This window comes from Meleagris gallopavo, chromosome 2 (genome assembly GCF_905368555.1).
Source record: "Meleagris gallopavo chromosome 2, MGAL_WU_HG_1.1, whole genome shotgun sequence".
Classification (NCBI taxonomy): Eukaryota; Metazoa; Chordata; class Aves; order Galliformes; family Phasianidae; genus Meleagris; species Meleagris gallopavo.
In genome coordinates, this window is record NC_139405.1 from 108,982,799 (window position 1) to 109,003,975 (window position 21,177).

A 21,177-nucleotide genomic window follows, 5' to 3' on the forward strand; every position below is an offset into this window, starting at 1 on the left:
TGGAGGTGTTCAAGGCCAGGTTGGATGGGGCCCTGGGCAGCCTGGGCTGCTGTGAGATGTGGAGGTTGGTGGCCCTGCATGGCACAGGGGGGTTGGAGCTTCATGATCCTTGAGGTCCCTTCCACCCCAAACCATTCTGTGATTCTGTGATTCTATTATCATTGCAGTGAAAATATGAAAGTATTTCTACCATCCTGAAATGCATCAAAAATGTCTGGCAGCGTTGGGATGCCTTCTGTGGTGGGAATACCTGTGTTGTTTCTTCTAGAATCTGTGTTCTAATGTACCACAAAATCCAAAAAATATTAAAGCAAACTTAGTTTGAAAGAGCTTTATTTTTCATTCCTCATAACTCTAGGCTTGCTCTCTTCTTAAAAAGACTTAAGATTTGTTGCAGTGGCTCAGAAATAGGTGCCACTGATTCCTGGCCACATGAATGCCAACACACCATCCCAACTGGCCCGGGCTGAGGGCTGTGCTCTGATGGATGCCGCATCTGGAGGTGGAATAATTCATTTTTGAAGGTGCCACAGGACACCCACTGCACTCCCTTTAACATCCGTACTTTGTTAAGGAGACAGAAACACAAAGATAGGCCAAATACTGCTCCTTTTTTCTCTTTGGGTTTAAAGCCTCCTGCTCCATACAGCAAGTAGCATGAATAAACACCTCATTGTGACCCCCATCGACCTGCAGGGAAGCCTCCTATCAGGAGAGGAACAATCACTTTGGAACTTCAGCACTGCCATTTTTAAAAGCAGACTGGACAGACATCTGAAAAATACTAATTTAAAAATTCTTCATCCAATCGCGTGTAGGGGATTGCAATCACAGAATGGTTTGGGATGGAAGGGACCTCGAGGATCATGAGGTTCCAACCCCACCACAGGCAGGGCCACCAACCTCCACATTTCAGAGCAGCCCAGGCTGCCCAGGGCCCCATCCAACCTGGCCTTTCCGTGACCTTTCAACATTTGTTTAACCCTGTCCCAGTGGTGCAGTGCTATGCTTCCCTCTCCCAGAAGCTTTTAAATTATTTCCGAGTAGAAGACCCCGTTCAGCTCTATCACCTGACCACCACACTACTTTACTAATCCACCTCACATGGTTTTTCCTGCCTAGGAAAGTATGGATGGCCATTGACAACAGGGCAGTCACGCAGTGCTGGGATTTCAAAGGGAGAGTCACAAAGCCACTTTAATTCACGTTCTTGTTTGGCTTCTCTGGCTGTCGAGAGCAGGTATTGTTAAACTGTAGTATCCATAACTGAGATGATCCAACCATTTAGTGAATTATATTGTGTGTTATTTTCCTATGGATGTTATTCCCATACCTACCACCGCCAAAAGGCCATTTGGGTGTTTTTTTTGCAAGCATTTATAAAATGATGAATAATCTTTACTTAGAAAACTAAAAATACATGTCTGCTATTATTGTATATGAAATCTGACAGCAGTTAAAGCGTCGGTTTCTGAACTTATTTACTTGAGAGTTTCCTTGAACGTTTACCAGATACTCTTCATAGAATTGAATAGTTTTAGATTGATTAATGTGTTCTGCAAATCATGTTAAAAATAAAAGGGTTCTCAGTTCTAGACCACCAAACTAATGAAGAGCAATGGTGTTTTTGCCATCGCTCTGCACTGCGGCCGAGCACCGCCATCAAGCTGTCACTGGGTATCCGTGCCAGGACCAGTTCTGACAGAATCAAACTCAGCAGCAATGGGAGGTGCTCCAGTGGAACAGCATCCCAGCTGTTTCTCATGCTTGCAGCTTTGGCCTTGGCTTGAAGACACCTGCAGGAAGCAGGAACCTGCTTTTCTGCTGTCTCTGGCAACACTTCCTTGCAGGATTTTCAGACATAGCAGTTTTTGTCCTGAATGCTTGGTTGGTGAGTTTAGCCTATCAGTTAGACTGTGACTAATTTGGCAGGAGAGCTTGATTTTTCAGTACTAGGAGGTAGGCAACTGGGAAGAAGAGCATAGATAAGACTGTGTTGTCATGGCTTATTGCAACACAGAGCACGTACACAATGTAAAGCTGGAATTAAGAACTGTAACAGCAGAGAACTTGTTTGAATACAAAGAGCAGAGAAGCAGCTCAACAGTCCGTTCATCCAGGCAAAGAAAGGTAAGTCAGTACTGGGCTCCCTTCATTCCCAGCCTTTATACTGGACCCGGAACGGTGTCAGGGGTTGCTGTGTCCCCACCAAATGCAAAGGGCTCTGCAGAGAGATTGACAGAAACATTTTAGTTAGTTCAGTTAATGGAATTATCATCGTGCTTTAATATTAACACATAAACATATTCTTAGAGCTTTTGTCTTAGAAACAAGACCAAATACTGAGAATATTTCTTGGCTCCACTGGAATAGTTGAATAAAGCTTTACTTTTTACTTTTATTCCAGTTCCTGTGGCAGGGGAGGAGATGAGATCTTAAAAACCCGAATGGTTTGGAGTACATTCACCACCATAATTGCCTGGGTGGGAGAAGACGTACAATCAGCCCCAGGCATGCAGCACAGCACCAGTCAGGAAGAGCCAACCTTCCTCCTTACTGTGGGTGGGCTGTCTACTACTGCTTGAGATCAACCTCTCACATTCTTCAAGGATTCTTCAACTTCCAGCCTAAAGGACAACATCACAAAGCCCAGGCCACTTTTAACCCCTTCCTCTTCTCTTTGCCAGTTGAGCTGCAGGGCATGTGTCCCTGTTCAGGCTGTGACAGCAGGCAGGTTCTCTTCACAGCAGGTTTGTGAGGAGCCATGGTGTTTGGAAAGGGACACTGTGCAAACGAGGAAGGGAACTGCAGCTGAAAGAAGTGATGATGCCACTCTTTCTTTACAGTAAAACCCTCTGAGTCATGGTTGTTCCTTCATTCTTCCCCCTTCCAACTTTTGAAGAGAGCAGATAAACAGGAGGGGGAACGGCTGTTTGTGAGGGTGGGTGGTGACAGGACAAGGGGAATGGTTTTAAAGTGAGCCAGGGGAGGTTTAGGTTGGATGTGAGGAGGAAGTTTTTCATGCAGAGGGTGGTGAGGCAGTGGAACAGGTTGCCCAAGGAGGCTGTGGATGCCCCATCCCTGCAGGCATTCAAGGCCAGGCTGGATGTGGCTCTGGGCAGCCTGGGCTGCTGGTTGGCGACCTGCACACAGCAGGGGGTTGGCACTGGATGAGCGCTGGGGGCCTTTGCAACCCAGGCCGTTCTGGGATTCTGTGATTCTATTTGGTTCTCTTCCCCCAGTCAAAATGGAGCAGAAGAGCACAGGTAATGATAGAATCAAAGGATCATAGAATCATTAAGGCTAGAAAAGACCTCTAAGATCATCTAGCCCAGCTGTCAGCCCATCACCACCGTGCCCACTGAGCCACGTCCCTAAAATGCTGCATCTCATTTAATGCCTGCAGTAAGTACTAATAATGTAACTGCGTATTCATTGCTGCTGGGAGTGGCAGAAATCGTAAAATCTCCTGTAATGTTTAGGCAACGATGAGATAAAATAGTCTCACAGATGCACTTGTATAGACATCACAGTCCCACTGCATTGCTGGAGTTACTCTGCGTTTCCTGAATAAAAATTAAGATCAAATTAATGATTATATGTTTTTTAATGCTCCTCAAAGCACTCTGCTTCATTATACATAAACTCAGTTGAGAACGGTTGTTCAGCTGAGCCCAGTGACCGAAGGATTTAAAGATGTGGAATGCCAAAAAAAGGCACAGATCTTTTACCTCCTTTGGTACTGCATCCAAAAGCACAAATTGGTATTTGTACAGGAACAGCACAACGAACAACTGGATTTCCATGATAGCAAACCATCTGCAAGAGAAGGGAGAAGAGCACTGGGTGTCCATCCTGCAGCTCACACGTGTTATCAGACCAGCAGCATGCTGCCTCTTGCACATCGTGCATTCCATGCCTCAGTGTGCATTTACCTTCAGTAGGAAAAAATGCTGTCCAGTGAAGAGTGCCAACATGGTGGCTGTCCTTTCTGCCTGGTGACACTTCAGAGCAGCCGTACCCTCTGACACCCCATTTCAGAACAACTCCTTGGCATTAGGGTTTTTTCCACTGTGTAAACATTGATGTTCTTCTAAGACTTACTGATTTGAAATAACTTCCTAGGACTGAGCACACAGTCAAATATAGAAGAGGCTCTATGACTAATTGTGCTATATAAAGTTGTGTCATACAGCTGGGAGCCCGGTGACATCAGAGTAGATGTGACAGCGGGAGCTGGTGCTCAGTGCGTCAGTGTTCAAATGCAGGATAAACCCAAGGGCATGGGTTTGTGTCTGCAACATGCTCAGAAAGCTCTCAGTCAGTCACACTGCAGCAGTAACTGCAGGTGAACTCTTCCCAGCCATTATGTTTAAATGCTGGTCTGTAAAGAACATCCTCCATTCAGCCACCAGCGTCTGTCTATGCCAGCTCATGGGATTACTCACTGCAGAAGTTAGACATACATCTTAAAGAGCTGCTTAAAATAGTAATATTACCTTGCTCTTCTTCACAGTTTATTTTCCAGTATGTGAGAACTGCTGGATAAAACAGCTATTGGGAAACTCACTGGGGAGAAGAGAGCATGACTGCACACAGCGTCAGCCTGGCTTTGGCCTGGTAGGTGTGAAGAGGAAGCTCATAAGCCCCACGGGACCCAAGAAAGCTCCTGCAGAACCATTCAGATCTGCACACTGCACTGCCCAGCACCCTGCAGTGAGAAGATGCTTGCTTGCTTTCACATAGCTTGAGAACCAAATTATCCCTGTGATTTCACATTGCAGTACCTTGAGATAGGATGCTTTTGGTGACCTTGAGCTCAGAGGAATGCAGAGCAGAGATACTTGAACGGAAATGAGCTCAGGTCAGGCAGGACTTCCTAGCCCAAACTCCATGCCAGCAGCACTGTACAAAGGTGGGATCCTCGCAGTCCTGCACTGCTTGCTTGGTGCTGCTGGTGCCTGAAGTCCTGCCTCTGCATCCCACCATGAGACTGCAAAGTGCTGCTGCAAACGGGCTGCCGTTCCTCCTGTCTGCAGAGATGCTGAGGCACAAGGATGCTAACAGACGGCTGAGGTCCCCTCTCCTCCTGGCCACATCCCAGTCAGAATCCATGAGCTCTCCTGCAGCAGAATGCCTTTTACTTCCCACTTGTCTTTCATTGTCTTGGGTGCTTGAGCAGCTTTCCTCTAAAAACTCTGAGTCCTGTTCTATTTAGTGCTAAGGAGGTTTGACAAAGATGTACTTTCTGTCTCCAGCACGCTGCTACATACCTGTGTGCTGCTGGGACCCAGGCATTGAATCCTGCAGCAAACAGAGCCTGAGAATGAAATGACACCTCTTGTGCTGAAGGGTTTACAATGTCAGCATAAGATCAGAGACAACAGATCCATGTGAGATAAGCACAGCTGCACCAGCAGAGCTCTCCTGGTCAGACAGAAGTCTCATTGCAGGTTCAGTGACATCAAACCTTTCCCTTAGGTTCAGAAATGGTTTTCTGGGAGCTCGTCCCACACTACTTTGCTAGGATATTTAACAAGTTATTTTCTAGCTTTCAGTTTGATTGCATTAGCTTTTAATTTCATGATGAGCTTTTGCAATGCGAGGAGTAAAACAAAATGTTTGGTGCACTTCATTTACAAATGCCAGCAGTGAATTAAATGAAAACTCATCTTAAACTTGAAATATCATTATTTGATTCAGTTATACCACGGAAATCTGCGAGCTGAGATCCAGATACACCCTTGATTCAATTTCCTTTCTTCCAGGGCCACCACGTTGCTCTCTCAGAATTACTACTAAAAGATGCGGAGGTGTCACCGTGTGGCCAAGGGGCTGAAGGGACAGCATCTGTCCGAAGTGATTCTCCACCTGTTGCCTATACAGAGACACTGTCATTTTCGTTTTCACCACAAACTTACTTTAGAGATGCTACCAGAGCCCAGAGAAAAGCCAGATCACAGACAAAGGTCGTGTTTTAAACAAGCAGAGGCAGCATGCTGTGGACCTGTGGGTACTGCTGTGAACACGGCTGTTGCCTTCGCTGCCAGTGAGGCTGTGCTCACATTCAGCTCAGAACACTGTACAAACTGGGGGGTACAGCAGTGAGTGGGCACTTTCCTCTGCCAAGCCTGAACAGTTTTACTCACATTGCTTATGTGTGCAATGCCTTCACAAAGTCCACCTGGTGCTCATGTCCAGCCTGATACGGGGTGCAGACTCAAGAGCACGGTTCCCTTACAACACCCTCTGGTTTCCCTGCTCCACACAGAGCTCTTGAGTTAAACTGACTTCTCTTAAGGATTCTTGTTTATTTGCTGCCTAAAGAAGATTGGGTTTTGAAGGCAGAGAAATGAGCATAGGGATGTTTTAACACATAAACGTGGAGCAGCTGGCTCCTTGGGACTCATTCCAGGAAGAGGGACCACAGAGAGAACAGCAGAAGGAATGCAGGAAGCACTGAGGCTGGCACTGCTGGAGGAAGGAACAGAGGCAGGATCTGCAATTTAAGCTATCATCCAGTTGTGTGGGCCGTAATGCAAAGCAAGGGCTTTAAACAGAGAGGAATCATTTAAGACATTTGAAGATTAGCAAAGATGTCAGTGGTGGAGGACGGATGGAGAGTGTCAGTGCAGAGAAATGTTCTTTGTTTGGAAGTGCCTTACGGCACCTTAAAGCCCGTGTCTGTAAGCTGGCATGTTTCTAAGTGGAACAACTCTCCCTTGATGTAAAGGGGCCTCGGCAGCAGCAGGGTTAGGCTGATCCTCACTGAGCAGCATCCCCTGGGACACTTATCTCAGATTCTGCTTTTCCATTGTGCCTTCACCTGTTTTGTTCCAGGAAAGAAGCCACTTTCAAATTAGTTTAAATAAAGTCCAGATAGTGCTGAACATCAGAGCACTGACAAAGGGAAACAATGAAAACAGCGCATCTCCAAGTGTAAGAGGAGCCCAGCTCGGGAGGGTTGTTCTCTGCAGGGTTTGGGAATAAATAAACCCCAGCTGTTTCACTGACCTTCCTGGACACTGATGCTTCCCTCCTCCAAATGCCACAAAGCCGTCCAAGAAAGCATTCTTCTCTAAATTTGCCTCTTTCCAACGATCCTGTGGGAAGAAACTTTTTTTTTTCCAGATCAGACTTATATAAATAAAACTCAACTTTATTTCTCCAGGCTAAAAATGACCTTGAACAGCTAATCCTCCATCCCAAATCGCACTAATGCCATTTTTTGCCTTCAACCTGGTACTGTAGGAGTCTGCCTCAAAAGCCAGCAGTGACTCAGGGAAACAAGCAAGGATCCCATGTGAAACACACGGAGATGCCTCCAAATGCCGGACGATGCTTCCCTACAAAGCATCTTCCTCAATATCCCTATTTCTCTAAACCTGCTGCTTGAGTTACTGAAAAGCCAATGAAGATGTGAGCTCCAGGCAGCGCCTTCCCACAAAGCACATCCCAAATGTTAGAATCACAGAATCACAGAACGGTTTGGGTTGGAAGGGACCTCAAGGATGACGAAGCTCCAACCCCCCTGTGCCATGCAGGGCCACCAACCTCCACATCTCACAGCAGCCCAGGCTGCCCAGGGCCCCATCCAACCTGGCCTTGAACACCTCCAGGGATGGACGGGGCATCCCAGCCTCGGTTACACATCAACAAACCCAAGGTGTATTTATGTCACACGAGGGGAAGGGAAGGATTACACCACCCCATTCTCAGGGATGAGCCACTGGGTGACAAAATACACTCTTGGCAATGGCAGCAAAAAGAGCTTCTGCACCCAGAGGGCTCCTGGTTCCTGCCTGAGCTGCTGCAGGAGGAAAGGAACAGCAGAGCAGCCAGGCTGCAGCTGAGGTGCACTGACACTGGCAGAAGTGCACTGCTTGACCGCTGGGTGACGAGCAGAGCAGCCCCTGAAGCTCAGCAAACTCCAGCAAAGCCTTCCAGTAACACCTGCTAAGCTTTTTGCAGCTATCGCTTCTGCCGGAGCCCTTTGAGAAGACAGAATCTTATGATTGTATATTTGGGATTTCTATACAGCTTCAGCTCTTTAGAGCTTTCTGAAGAGGAAATCTGTTCACATCAAAATCCATTAAAAGCAGGACGAAGATCTCAGAGGTGATGAAACAAAGCAACGTCCAAGGGCAGCTGCCTTATTCCTATGGGGAAAGGAATGAACTTCTAAACAAGCGACCTTGTTTTCAGCAATAAAGTGTTATTAGAGAGATAAGTTGCTGCATCAGAGTTTCTGTGTGGGGTTGCAGAGTGGCAGGAACTGCTAAGAGGGATTCTGAATGGGTGAAGAGCTGGCCACAGGGGGAATTTTGTTTCAATTACTCCTTGATGTATTTCTAAAAAAAGACAAATGTTCTATAGCGGATGGTGCTAAAAAGAGCAGCTCCGAGCCTGCCCACATGGCCACCTGGGGTGGAATAATCAGCAAGAAACTCGAGATGAGCTGCTAAATTAGCAGAGCTAATAGCGACCAGAAATCATCTGACTGGAAGGGCCGAAGAACCACAAAGAAACACAAAGGTAAGCTGTACAAGAGCCAGGGAACGGGGGTACTGGGATGTTGTTTCAACTGTGAAGTCAGTGGTGTTCATCCACGGTGGGCTTTGAATCGGGAGCAGAGTGACATGAGGTAGTTTGGTATTATCTGACACATAAACCTGAACCTGAAAGTCCTGGCAATCCCTGCAGGGCCCTCTGCCCCTACACATCTCTGCACCTGAGGACACCGCTCAGAGGAGGGAGAGCACCCAACCTGAAGCCAGCATGGCCAGATGCTTGTGTGGTGTAACAGGTGAACAGGAGATCAGACTGCAAAATCCTCATATTATGAGGGACATCTTACAGGTTTGAACATTTCTGGGTCGGGAAAATACTTTGGATTCCTGTGCAGCCAATACGGAGACAACATCAGCATGTCACCTGCAGGGATGGTGAAATTCTGAAAGGGAGAAAAGAAAACAAAGAGAAAATCACAATTCAGCTAACAAAGCAGTCCCTGCTTACGTTCTCCTCCATCAGCAGAAGGTCCTGCCAGAGGGCTCGGGAAGGTGGCAAAGCCACAGTGGGCATGTCATGTCTGCTGCTTTGTGCTGTGCCCGTCTCCCATCAGGGAGGCCCAAATGGGGGAGAATGTGGAAAGACACCTTTTGTCCTAACCCAGATTGTCAGCAGTGCAAGTAACAGAAACCTCATTTCTATCTTTCCCACATCTTGATGGAACTGTGTCATTTTATTCCTTCTGCATCTTTCCTTAAACACTTCTTTCAAGACAAAAAGGAATTCACAGGAAGCCTTGTAGGACAGCAGACTTTATGGGATTCATTATTAAATGGGCAAGAGAGCCATTTCCTTGAGGGGGAGCGTTTTTCCCTAACGCTCATTTGTCAGAGCACTGAATGCAGGCACTTTCTTATCTGCATGACAATGAAGAGGACAAACAGAAGAGGAGCTTTAGCAATTACAGCCTTGTGGTCCCTTCTCGTACATTTGTTGGGTCTGGTTCCCATTCCCTATTCCTTTGGTGCAATATCTCTCAGTTCAGTTCTATTTAATTTCAATTTATCACCGAAGGTACAACTGTGGGAAAGAGGAGCAAAGCTACACTCACATTAATAATGATTAAATTAACAATGATTATTAAGTCTGTTATGCTAAACAGAGCACACACATAAGATTGTGGAATATCTCTATTAATTTTATCTACATCCATCAGAGGGGCTCCTTCTAGAAGAATCATAAAGCATCCTCTGAAGCAAACAAAACAAAAAAACCAAACCAGAACCAAACCAAACCCACCCACCACCCAAAGCCAACCAACACCCCACTGCTCACCTGAATTCTTATTGGTTTTATTACTTTCTTGGTGATTGCGCCTGGAGACCTCAGCCGTATGGCTTCCAAAGCGCACCACTTAACATAAGGGAGGTTCTTCAGGTCCTCTTCAGAGACTTCTATTTCATCCCTACCTGTTGGGGTATGAGGAAGAAGACTTCACGTTAAAACGCCATTTCACACTTGTTTTGATACCTGCTATATGTTTGGCTTTGGACCTTCTGATAGAATTCCTCAAGCCTTCAGGACATTGTTTTCATCCAGAACTTTCCTTTATATTTCCAAGTGAATAAAGAGAGCAAGATCTGAACAATTTGAGTCCAACATTGGTAAGAAAAGCCTTTGAAAGTAATTTAGTAGCTCCAAGGTAGCTACAGTTATGGCACTGATCAGAAGAGGAACGGGCTGGAATGGGCTGCCCAGCAACGTGGTGGGTCACTGTCCCTGGAGGAGCTCCAGAGCCACGCAGGTGTGCTACTGAGGGATGTGGTTTGGTGGGAAATACTGTGGTGGGTGGGTGGTTGGGCTGGGTGACCTTGGAGGTCTTTTCCAACCTTGGTGACTCTATGGTGATTCTAAGAGGCCAAACTGAACTGAAAGATCTCATCTGATCCTACCACCGAAGCATGGAAAAAACAAACTAGGTCTAAATAATTGGTGTAGAAAGAAGAGACGAGTACATATGGCTCTTCTGCCTTCTCTTACTAACATCAAGAGTGCTTTTGCTTAAAAATAAATCCTGAGCACAGGCTGAACAGGCAGAGCTGGACCTCATGGTTTTGGTAGTGTCCTTATCAGCAACAACCACTATTCCCAGCCACTGCCCTCTGTGCTGCGTGCTGGGCCAACGTGGAGCCACCGTTCTGAGTTTCCAAAGGCCATGATCTGAATCATTACCTGCATTGCCAAAAACAGAAGTCAGGTCTTCCATGACTTTCTTGTAAACAGTAGGATAAGAGAGTATGAAAACAAGGGTCCAGAATGCAACCTAAACAGAGATGAGAGTAATTTAGCTCAGGAACACAGAACAGAATCACAGCATGTTTGTAGCTATGAGAGGAAAGAGAAAACATCTCCAATTTTCGGAGGTGCCTCTCGTGGCTGGGGCACACGGGGAGCTGTGCTTCCCAGAAAGATCTACAGCCAAGGGCTCAGACCCTGGCAGATTGGGTCTGTCCATCTGCTGTGTACAGATTTCCACTGAACATTATGTAGGTGTGGCTTTGAGCTTAGAAACACGGGATCCTCTTGTTAATTTCAAGTAACGAGGTGTTAAAACCAATTACTAAATCAGCAGAGTTTCGGATAAAAGGGTTTCTTCTCAAACATCCCCCTGGAAGGTGAAAGGCCTTTTTTCCTCATTCCACTCACCAGAGCCTTGTGACTATTCTGAGAAACAGCGAAATATCTGCAGGTCTATTTAGAGCTGAATATTACAGAAGGAAGTCATGATAGCATTATGGAAGGAATGCCAGTTATCCTGATAACAGGCAGCAGGCCGTGCCTCTCCCTTATTCCGACACGTGGGTCTGCAGAAACCCCACTGAAATGGACCACATTCCTTTAGGGCAGGCTGCAGGATTAGCCAAGCTACAAAAGCTACAGGTACAGCCTTTGGGAGTACATATGAAAGTATCTCACTGTCATCTTTTTCTAAATCACAGCTGTATCGTAACTGAGAGAGCTTCACAGTCACAGCAAATAAAGGATGGCTCTCCCACTACGGAATTCTCATCCGAGCACTTCCAGTAAATGGCTTTGGTCAGAATCAGCTGTGTTAGATACACTGATCTCATTAGCACAGCCTCTATCATTATCCATCAAATCCATCCCCAACACAGACAGAACTGAAGTGGCAGTAACATCAAGCCACTGCTTTTCTTCTCCTGACACAGCACCGGCATTCATAGTATCACAGAATCACAGAATGCCTGCAAAGGCCCACAGCGCTCATCCAGTTCTTCCAACCCCTGCTGTGTGCAGGTCACCAACCAGCAGCCCAGGCTGCCCTGTCACATCCAGCCTGGTCTTGAATTCGTGGCCGCACTCATGCAGCACAACAACCTCACTCATCTGGTTTTACACTCGGGCCAAGTTACCCTACTTTGTGCCTTTGATGCACTTTACACAGAATATTTAATATACAGTGTTTGCTATAATACAGTGTTTCAAAATGAAGTTAAATGCTTTTCACAGCCTAAGATTCTGACCTTAACAGCTTAATAGCTCCCATAACGTTACAATGCAGGACATTATAATCTAGGAAAAATACAGGACGAACTTTTCTTCTCACTGCCTCTGCGACACTGCAACCTGGGTGTATTTGTGGTGATGTACATGGGTGTGATAATCTCTTCCTGGAATACACACAGCACGGTGACCTGTGAGTTAAGCACTGTGCTTCCCCAGTGCAGGCTTCCAAGCAGGAAAGGCCTTGCTCCCACCCAGGTACTCACAGGGACAGCATTTGCTTGGGAGGCCCAGAGCATCAGGAGACCGTAGTTGGGAGCCAGATGTTTTCCTTGCAAGTTATCCAGGAGGTGCTGAAGTAGTGTCTGTTATAAATAAACAACGCAAAGTATTCTTCTAAATACACTGAAATCTAGCTTAGGGGATGATTTAGTGGAATTCAAGGAGGTAACATCAAAGCAGTAGCATTAGTTACGATGTTAGCAGCCCCAAAGCACAGCAATGAGAGCTGCTAAGAGGAAGTGAGCCTCCCTTGTAGGCAGAGGGCCCAGGGAAGGCCACACCGTGAGAGCCCCACTGAGTATGCGCACCACCTCCATTCCCTCAGTGCTTTTAGGGGGTCTTCTTCCCCCACTTCCCATCATTGCTTGTGTGTGGAGCAAAGAAAAAACTCTTCTTATGTCATTCCCACTCCACTTCTGCCCTCTGAAGAGCCCAAGACCCAGTCTGAACCATCAGGATGAAGAGCAATGACGTTCTTGCTGCTCCTGCCATGGTCCATCAGTGGGGGTCTGAGTGCCAGCAGTCCCAGCTCTGGGTGTTCCTTACTGACCCGACCAGTGGCCTTCATGGTGTGACATTCATTCTCTGCAGCTGCAGCAGCCGCAGAATGTTTGAGCATCAGCTTTTGCTTAGAGAAACGTTCCTGCCCACCTAAGACTCTGAGTCTGCACTCCCTACTCCCTGCACGTCCCATTCCTGCCATCCACTCTCCTCCCCTCTGTCTCTTTCCATTATTCTCATTTATTTTATGAAACCGTGGCGTGCAAAGCTTTTAAAGTTGCCCCAAAATATGGTTTGTTTAATGATCTGTTTTATAACCATGTGGTAGATGGAAACTCCCAAGCCAGCCTCCACTCAAACCTGTCATCCACACCAGCAGCACTCCTGCCATGGCATAGGAGAATAACCAGCAGGACAACTTATCACCATTCTGACACAAGCAATATTTAGGGTACTTGCCTTCCAATCCACTTATCTGCCTTTTTCCTGCTCATCTGGCTGCTGGAGGATCTCATCACTCTACACCGAGGCTTAAAAATAGTACATGGAAGGTTTTGAAATTGCACAGCCCAGTGCCCCCGAGAGGCAATGAATCATAGAATCACAGAATCACAGAATCCCAGACTGGCCTGGGTTGCAAAGGCCCACAGCGCTCATCCAGTCCCAACCCCCTGCTGTGTGCAGGTCGCCAACCAGCAGCCCAGGCTGCCCAGAGCCACATCCAGCCTGGCCTTGAATGCCTGCAGGGATGGGGCATCCACAGCCTCCTTGGGCAACCTGTTCCACTGCCTCACCACCCTCTGCATGAAAAACTTCCTCCTCACATCCAACCTAACCTAATCTAACCTAACCTCTTCCGATGAAGAGGCCCTTCCCTTTCCTTCAGCTGCTCACTGTAACTGCAGCGCTGAACCCAGGACAGATGGGTCACAGCACCAAACCTTTGGCTTCAAACTCCCCACAGAATCTGAAAGTCCTGGAACTGTAGGAGGCAAACTACACTGAGCAGCAGTGCTCACAAAGTAAGGGTTAATGGAAGAAACAGCATTACTGGACAATTAATGTGTATCTATAAAAGCTGACCCATCTGGTGTATTTCTTCCAGTACTTAAATAGTGTCCTTCATTCCTTCAGTCAGAATATACAACAAAGTCCTCTTATTTCGGAGCCTCGGATGTTTACCTTGGATGTGGTCTCTGAAGGGTTGGTTCTTTCAGCATCTGACACTACTTTCTCAAATAATTTTAGAAGCCACTTTTTGGATTTAGACCAGTTCCTGTAAAGAAAAGCAACAAGCAAGAAGCACTTAATCGAGGCAGCACAAACCAACATTTCCTTTTTCATGAGAAGGACTCCTTGGTCTCCTTCCAAAAACACCAAAGCAGCAGCCAGCTGATGAGCATCACTGTGGTGGGCAGCAGTGCTGGCTGATGGAGGAGCAGCACTGAACCCCTTCTGTTGGCCAGGGCTCACCCTGCAGCCAGGTTGAGAGTCCTGAACTTCCAGTCACTCCACCCGAGGTTTTCATCTTGGTTTTGGATCCTTTGGTCAACCTCTGAGTAAATAAAGGCCTCATTTTCAGAGCATCCCCAGTTCTCTCTGAAGGCAACTCTGAGGTACTCAAGGTGTTGCTGTGGCCCTAAGAGCTCTGCGAGCAATTTCCTTGGGTTCTGGTTGCCTCTACCCAAGGTCAGCTCTGCAGCAGTGTAACCCAGGGTCAGACCAGCAGCAAAAAGCAAAGGTGTGAGAAAGCACAGAGAAGGGTCCCAGAGGAGAGATGGGAGGGTATAAGCTTTCAAAAAATAAAAGAGCTCAGAAAAGTGGCCCTTGAATTTGGGCTGGGCTCCCTCTATACCAGCAATCTGTTGAGCTCTATGAGAAGTTACAGTTTTTGTCCTCGTGATTACAAGGCCTTGGCACAACTGATTTTAACAAGTACTCAATACATGCTTTTGAAGAGAATCTGCACAACAAAAGGCAACAGAGAATCCAGATAGACCAAATGGGGACCCTTTACAAGTCATTGGTACAGAAGCCTTGCTCAGGGCTGCCACAATGGCTCAAGTACAACTGAATGTTGTGGCCTTAGACCAATCCAAAGACAGCCCCTGGTGCCTTTCTAAAGGTCCCTGATGCAGATAAGACCCAACGTTCATTTACCAGCATAAAGCAGGGGCAAGGTGAACCCTACATGCAGTTCACTGATAAACTGAAAGAGAGTCTGGACAAACAGGTGGCCAATGACGAGACATGGGAAATACTGCTACAAAAGATGGCTACAGAAAATGCTGATGAGGATCATAGAATCCCAGAATGGCCTGGGTTGCAAAGGCCCACAGTGCTCACCCAGTCCCAACCCCCTGCTGTGTGCAGGTCACCAACCAGCAGCCCAGGCTGCCCAGAGCCACATCCAGCCTGGCCTTGAATAATTCCAGCCTGATTGGAATTGGTTAATTGGTTACGTACACTCTTGCTCTTCAACCTGGTGTAAAGCTGACTCTCTCAGGCTTGATTGATGGCAAGAATTTCAGTGCTGGAGGTTACAAAGTTGGGTTAGGATTTGAGCTGGAAGCTTAATGCATATTTAAGTAAAACAACTGACAGTGGTCTGGAAGATGAAGATAAAGTGTACCAGGTGAGTTTTGGCTTTAGCATCACACTGAAGTCATAGAACCACAGAATCACAGAATGGCCTGGGTAGGAAAGGCCCACAGTGCTCATCTGGTTCCAACCCCCCGCTATGTGCAGGGTAGCCAACCAGCAGACCAGGCTCAAGAAGTGTGAACTTTCTACTTCTTCCAAAGTATGCTTTTAATCAAGTCCAGGAAGTACAAGTACCTCTAAAAGAAGATGCGTGAAGACATGCATGGAAGCTCTGATGTTTGTGCCACATTTCACTTGTTTATCATATTCTAAATGGGTTCTTGAAAGGAGAAGAATAATCTACCTCTTCTCCTTATTGTACTGTACCCCACGTCCTGTATTTCACTCTCTTTTATAAAAGATGTTCTGTGCTGTTGCGCAACATTTTGATTTACATCAGAATGAAATAAATCAGTCACAGCTGGAACAAAAAAAAAAATAAAGGAGGGGAAGAGGTTTGCACAGGTGCCAGCCTGCGATGAGGTCCAGGCAGAGCCGTAAAGCCCTGCTTCCCTGTACCATCAGCATCTACTGCTGCTTCTTGGAAGCATAGCAACCTCCTGGGTATCCTCCCAACCAAAGCCTATAGAGGCAACCGGACTGCAGAAAATGCAGCCAACCTCTCAGCATCAAGCAATGCAACTACCTCAGAAAATGGTTGATTTGTGAGGCAAAAGCTACGTGCTGAAAACTCACGGGGTTGGTTTGATGGGTGGTTGTGAGCACCTACAACAAATGTCTTCATTCTGAACCAGCAACAGAGTCCATGCCTAGGCTGCCACAGGACAGCACATCCCCCTCCAGGAGAAGATCCTTGAGTGTTAATATCACAGCCAGCAAGGTGCCTGTATGGGGCACACCACGTGCACAGACTCTACCATTACCTCAGGAAGCACTCTGGCATCTGAGAAGCATATTCAAAGTCCTCATCATACTTCCAAAAATGTTCTTCAAACTTCCTGAGTTCGCTCTGGCTGGTCGGGCAGACGCCCTTCCCAAACAAAGTGTTCACCACTGCTGGATACATGACGTGCCTGCAAGGACAAGATGGCCATGAGTGACCGGCAGGGAAGGAGGAGTACGTGGAGCTCAGGGCATGGTGCTGAGCTGCAGCTGAGTCTCGTGCACAGCACAGAAGTGCTGGCACAAGGTCTGCACCTCAGCCAGACCCTTCTCACAGATCTCAGCAGAGGTGGGAGATGCACAGACCTCAGGCTCTGCCCCTGAGTACAGCCAGGTTTCATCAGTGGGCATTCGGTTCTGTGAGTGGTGGCACCGAGGTCCCCTTGCTCCCATTACCCACTCACCTTCTTCCAGGTTGGCCATGCCAGCCTCCTGGGCAGTGCACAGCCCTTTCTGCAACCAGACCCCGCAGCAATCCCTCCTCTGGCCGCAGCTCTGCTGGACTGCACAATGCTTGTTTGCCATCCTTCCATCTCACCCCTGCCCTCTGTGCTCCTCCATCACCCTGCAGACTCCTTGCTCCCTTCCCAGACCGCTTCACCTGGACTGCTGTGCTCCAGAAAATCCTTACCAGGCAGTCTTTGCTTGGTTCCAGCTACTTCTAACCCTGTATTTCAGGCAATGCCTCTCACTTTCTTGCCTTCCTACGGATCTCAGGGGAGATGGAGCCACCTGCTGGCTCTATGGATGCAACGTTGAGCCAACAAGATGACACTCAGCCAGGACATTGCATTCTAATTCTTCTACCCCACCTCATCCAGCAGAGCCAGAAAAGCAGGTCACACTCAATACAAATTTACCATGGGTGCCTCTTACAGATCCTACAGTTTATCATCCACGAGCAGTTCTTTACATTTCAGGCCAATCAGGCCTGGGTTTGATCAGCCGTGGCCATGGCACGCTCTGTTCCCCAGGGCTGCACCAGGGATGGGAGAGCATGCAGAGCTCTGTGCACCCTCAGCACCGCTGACTGCGGTGGCCCATGGGCTGTGCTGGTGCCACGAAGGGCTGAGAGCCCGAGCTCCACGTGCTTCCTGGTACCACCTGTGCTCCATGCAGTGCAGACATGAGGAAAGGTCCTCACCTCACCAGCTCCATGAGGTCGCCCGTGCCAGCAGCGCCCAGGTGTGCCATGTGCTCGTGCAGCTCCTTGCACAGCGTGCCCGTGAACATGTGCACGTTGGAGGGACCCATTTTCCCCTTCATCATGCTGTACAGCTGGCCATGATTCTGATAGAAGGCTTCTGCGGGAACAGAGACTACAGACAAAAAGGAACAGAAGCACGATGGAGGTAAAGCAGCTAACAAATGACAGAGTGAAAATGCTCCCATGTAATCTGTGATTGTCTGAAGTGCCTTAACCCTCATTTGTCTGCAGTGAGATTCCCTGCAGCCTCCCTCCCAGCCCTGCCAGGATTTCAGTGAGCCCCTCTGCCTCTGTCCATCCACACAGCACCTTCCTGCCTGCTCTTCAGTGCCCACATGGCCAACCGTGTCTCCTCCCATGCCTCCCACAGCCGCACAGATACACTCTACAAAGCCAATGGAATCAAAAAAGAAAAATGAATGAAACCAATAAAGAAAGGGTTTGGGTCTTCATGCTACATCATGTCCTCTCGGCCCTGCAAGGAGAGGCTCAGTGTGGAGACTCCAGGGGTCTCTGCTAAGTACAACCAGACGTGTCTGGCGGGGATAGGAAGGAGGTCTAGGTAGAGGTCTCTGCCCTGGAACTGTCACTTTGTCATCGCCATGCAGCCCCAGCCCTGTCCTGCACCAACACTCCACTGTGTGGAACAGCATGGGAGCAGCAGTGTGTTGATCTGGATAGACTGGATCGATGAGCCAAGGTTAACTGCATGAGTTTCAATAGGGCCAAGTGTTGGGTCCTGCATTTTGGTCACAACCCTACAGGCTTGGGGAGGAGAGGCTGGAAAGCTACCTGATGGAAAGGGACCTTGGTGTTCTGACGGACAGCTGAATGTGAGTCAGCAGTGTGCCCAGGTGGCCAGGAAGGCCAATGGCATCCTGCCTTGTATCAGGAATGGTGAGCAGGAGCAGGGAAGTCATCCTGCCCTGTACTCAGCACTGGTGAGGCCTCACCTCGAGTGCTGGGTTCAGTTTGGGGCACCTCAGTACAGAAAGGACGTGGAGGTGCTGGAGCAGGGCCAGAGAAGGGCAGCAAGGCTGGGAAGGGCTTGGAGAACATGGCCTGTGAGGAGAGACTGAAGGAAGTGGGACTGTTGGGTCTGGGGAGAGGAGGCTGAGGGGAGACCTTCTGGCTCTCTGCCAGTACCTGAAAGGGGATTGCAGCAGAGCGGGGTTGGTCTCTGCTCACTGCTGACAGGACGAGGGGAAATGGCCTCAAGTTGTGCCAGGGGAGGTTTAGGTTGGACATCAGGAAACACTTCTTTACAGAAAGGGTTGTTGAGCCCTGCAATGGGCTGCCAGGGAGGTGGTTGAGTCACCATCCCTGGCTGTGTTTAAAAGCGTTTGGATGTGGTGCTCAGGGCCGTGATGTAGCGGAGGGCTGTTAGAGTTGGGGTAGGATGGCTGGGCTGTGGTTGGACTCCATGATCTTTAAGGTCTTTTCCTACCTGCGCTATTCTATGATTCCATGATTCTATCACCCCTTTGACTGGCCCCAAACCACTTTGCAGACAGCAGTGCCGAACTTTCAGGAAGGAATGCCATTTTCCCAAATTTTGTAACGTGCTCATGGGGCTCTGGGTTGGCCTTTAACGCTGCTGGGCATGTAGGTGTGATTTCTGTTAAAAGGCAACTCTCCTTTACCTGCATTCTCAACAACTCGCTGTACTGCCTGCTCAAAATTGAGGTCCTTCGAAGTAAAAAACACTTCAGCTCCTTCATCCTCAGTCACAAACGTGAACCGCTTCCCCAGGGCGCACACAGTGAAGATGGGCCCATGCTGGAACAAAGCAGGGTGTGGGGTTACGCTGCAGCTCCCACAGGGAGGACCCATAGCTGCAGGGCTGGGAGCAGATGAGATCCCCTCCCTGAGCATCCCACCCGTGGCTGAGTCCCACACAGCACAGCACACCTGGGTTTGAAAAAGTGAAGGAACATCTCTGCATCCCTCAGCTGCTGGAGCAAAGCACCCACGCTGCCATTCTACCTCAATCAATCCATTTTACTAACCAGCAGTCCCCCCTCCCGCATCTCTAAATGCATTTTTCCTTAGTTTAAAGGTTTGCTAATACTAACATTCTTTTTTTTGGAGGGGGAGAGTTTCTTGTAAGGCTAATCAAAGGAGCTAGCAAATGTGGGCAGAACCAATGGAGTTTCTCAAGCCTGAACACACTTCTCCATAGGAATACCAGTTCTCTTTCCCATAGGAATGCCAATTTCTCATATAGCAGAGCTGGCAGCCTATGAGTGGCTGGTCGACTGAAAGCAGGGCAAGCTGCTCACTATGAGGTTACGCGACAGATGGATGGCCACAGGATGCTGAGGAAAGCAAAATAAGCAGGGTAACCACAGGGGTTTGGGTACCACAGCAGATCAGCTGGAGGCAAACTGCAGCTTGTGGAGTCCTGACAGGAACGGGAGGAAAAGCAGGAGGCATAGGGCAGCTTTGGTGCACTGCAGTGCAATTCTGGGCCAGTCTTGTGCACTTCGGGGGCCATTTCAGGGCAGGTTTGGTGCACTCTAGTGCAGTTTTAGTGTCTTCTGGGGTCATTTTAGAGGATTTTGGGTGCATTTTGGTGCATTTCAGTGCAGTTCTGGGGCAGTTTTGGTGCATTTGGGGGCCATTTTAGGGCAGTTTTGCTGCATTTTGATGATTAGGGTGCACCTTGAGCTTTCTGGGGTAATTTTAGGGCATTTGTGGGGGGATCTGGGGCATTTCTGTGAACTTCTGGAGCTGTTCTGGTGCATTTTGGCACATTTCAGTGCACTTGTGGGGCTGCTCAAAGCCTACCTGCTGGCACAGAATCACAGAATCACAGAATGGTTTGGGTTGGAAGGGACCTCAAGGATCACAAAGCTCCAACCCCCCTGTGCCATGCAGGGCCACCAACCTCCACATCTCACAGCAGCCCAGGCTGCCCAGGGCCCCATCCAACCTGGCCTTGAACACCTCCAGGGATGGACGGGGATCCACAGCCTCTCTGGGCAGCTGGTCCAGCACCTCCCCACTCTCACAGCAAACAACTTCCCCCTGACAGCCAACTGAAATCTGCCCTCCCTCAGCTTCCAACCATTCCCCTTGTCCTGCTGTTATCTCCCCGTTCCAAGAGCTGACTCCCCTCCTGTCTGTAGGCTCCCTTTAGGTCCTGCAGGCTGCACTGAGGTCACCCCGCAGCTTCTCTTCTCCAGGCTGAACAAGCCCAGCTCCCTCAGCCTGTCTTTGTAGTGGAGGTGCTGCAGCCCCCTGATCATCTCTGTGGCCCTGCTCGCTGTATCGGCAGCCAGGACCGAACTCGACTCCATCCGCCCGCTCCGCGCCCCGTCCCGCAGCCTCACCTCGGCCCGGGCCCGCTCGATGAAATCCAGCGGCGCTGTGGCGAGGCGCAGGACGGCCCCCAGGCAGGGCACGCGGCTCCCGATGCAGGGGGGGCGGCGCGGATCGCTCGGAGGACGCAAAACCCACGCGATGACGGCGACCGCAACGACAGCGGCCAGCAGCAGCGCCGCCGCCATCGCCGCCCCGCCGCTCTGCGACCTCGGGCGGCGTGACGGGCAGAGCCGGCGGGCGGGGCGGGGCGGTGACGAGTGTGAACCGAAGCGCCGCTC

The 21,177-nt window shown here is 48.8% G+C and overlaps 1 protein-coding gene across 10 annotated transcripts; it reads right to left on the bottom strand.

Moving 5' to 3' along the window:
- Window positions 1-1,464: 1,464 nt before the first annotated feature.
- On the bottom strand, window positions 1,465-21,150 carry CYP39A1 (cytochrome P450 family 39 subfamily A member 1). Of its 10 annotated transcripts, none has more exons than XM_085218388.1 (12): window positions 20,908-21,147; window positions 19,216-19,351; window positions 17,510-17,684; window positions 16,347-16,496; window positions 14,002-14,095; window positions 12,303-12,401; window positions 10,744-10,834; window positions 9,847-9,980; window positions 8,858-8,953; window positions 7,015-7,103; window positions 3,732-3,819; window positions 1,465-2,224 (listed from the first exon to the last, which is right to left on the bottom strand). In XM_085218388.1, exons 1-12 carry the CDS (start codon window positions 21,082-21,084, stop codon window positions 2,153-2,155), a joined length of 1,401 nt encoding a protein of 466 aa, XP_085074514.1. In that variant the 5' UTR covers window positions 21,085-21,147; the 3' UTR covers window positions 1,465-2,152. The 10 variants fall into 10 exon arrangements, with proteins under 10 accessions (XP_085074514.1, XP_085074515.1, XP_085074518.1 ...); XM_085218389.1 differs by having other exon boundaries at window positions 7,015-7,116; XM_085218392.1 differs by lacking the exon at window positions 7,015-7,103.
- Window positions 21,151-21,177: the final 27 nt, after the last annotated feature.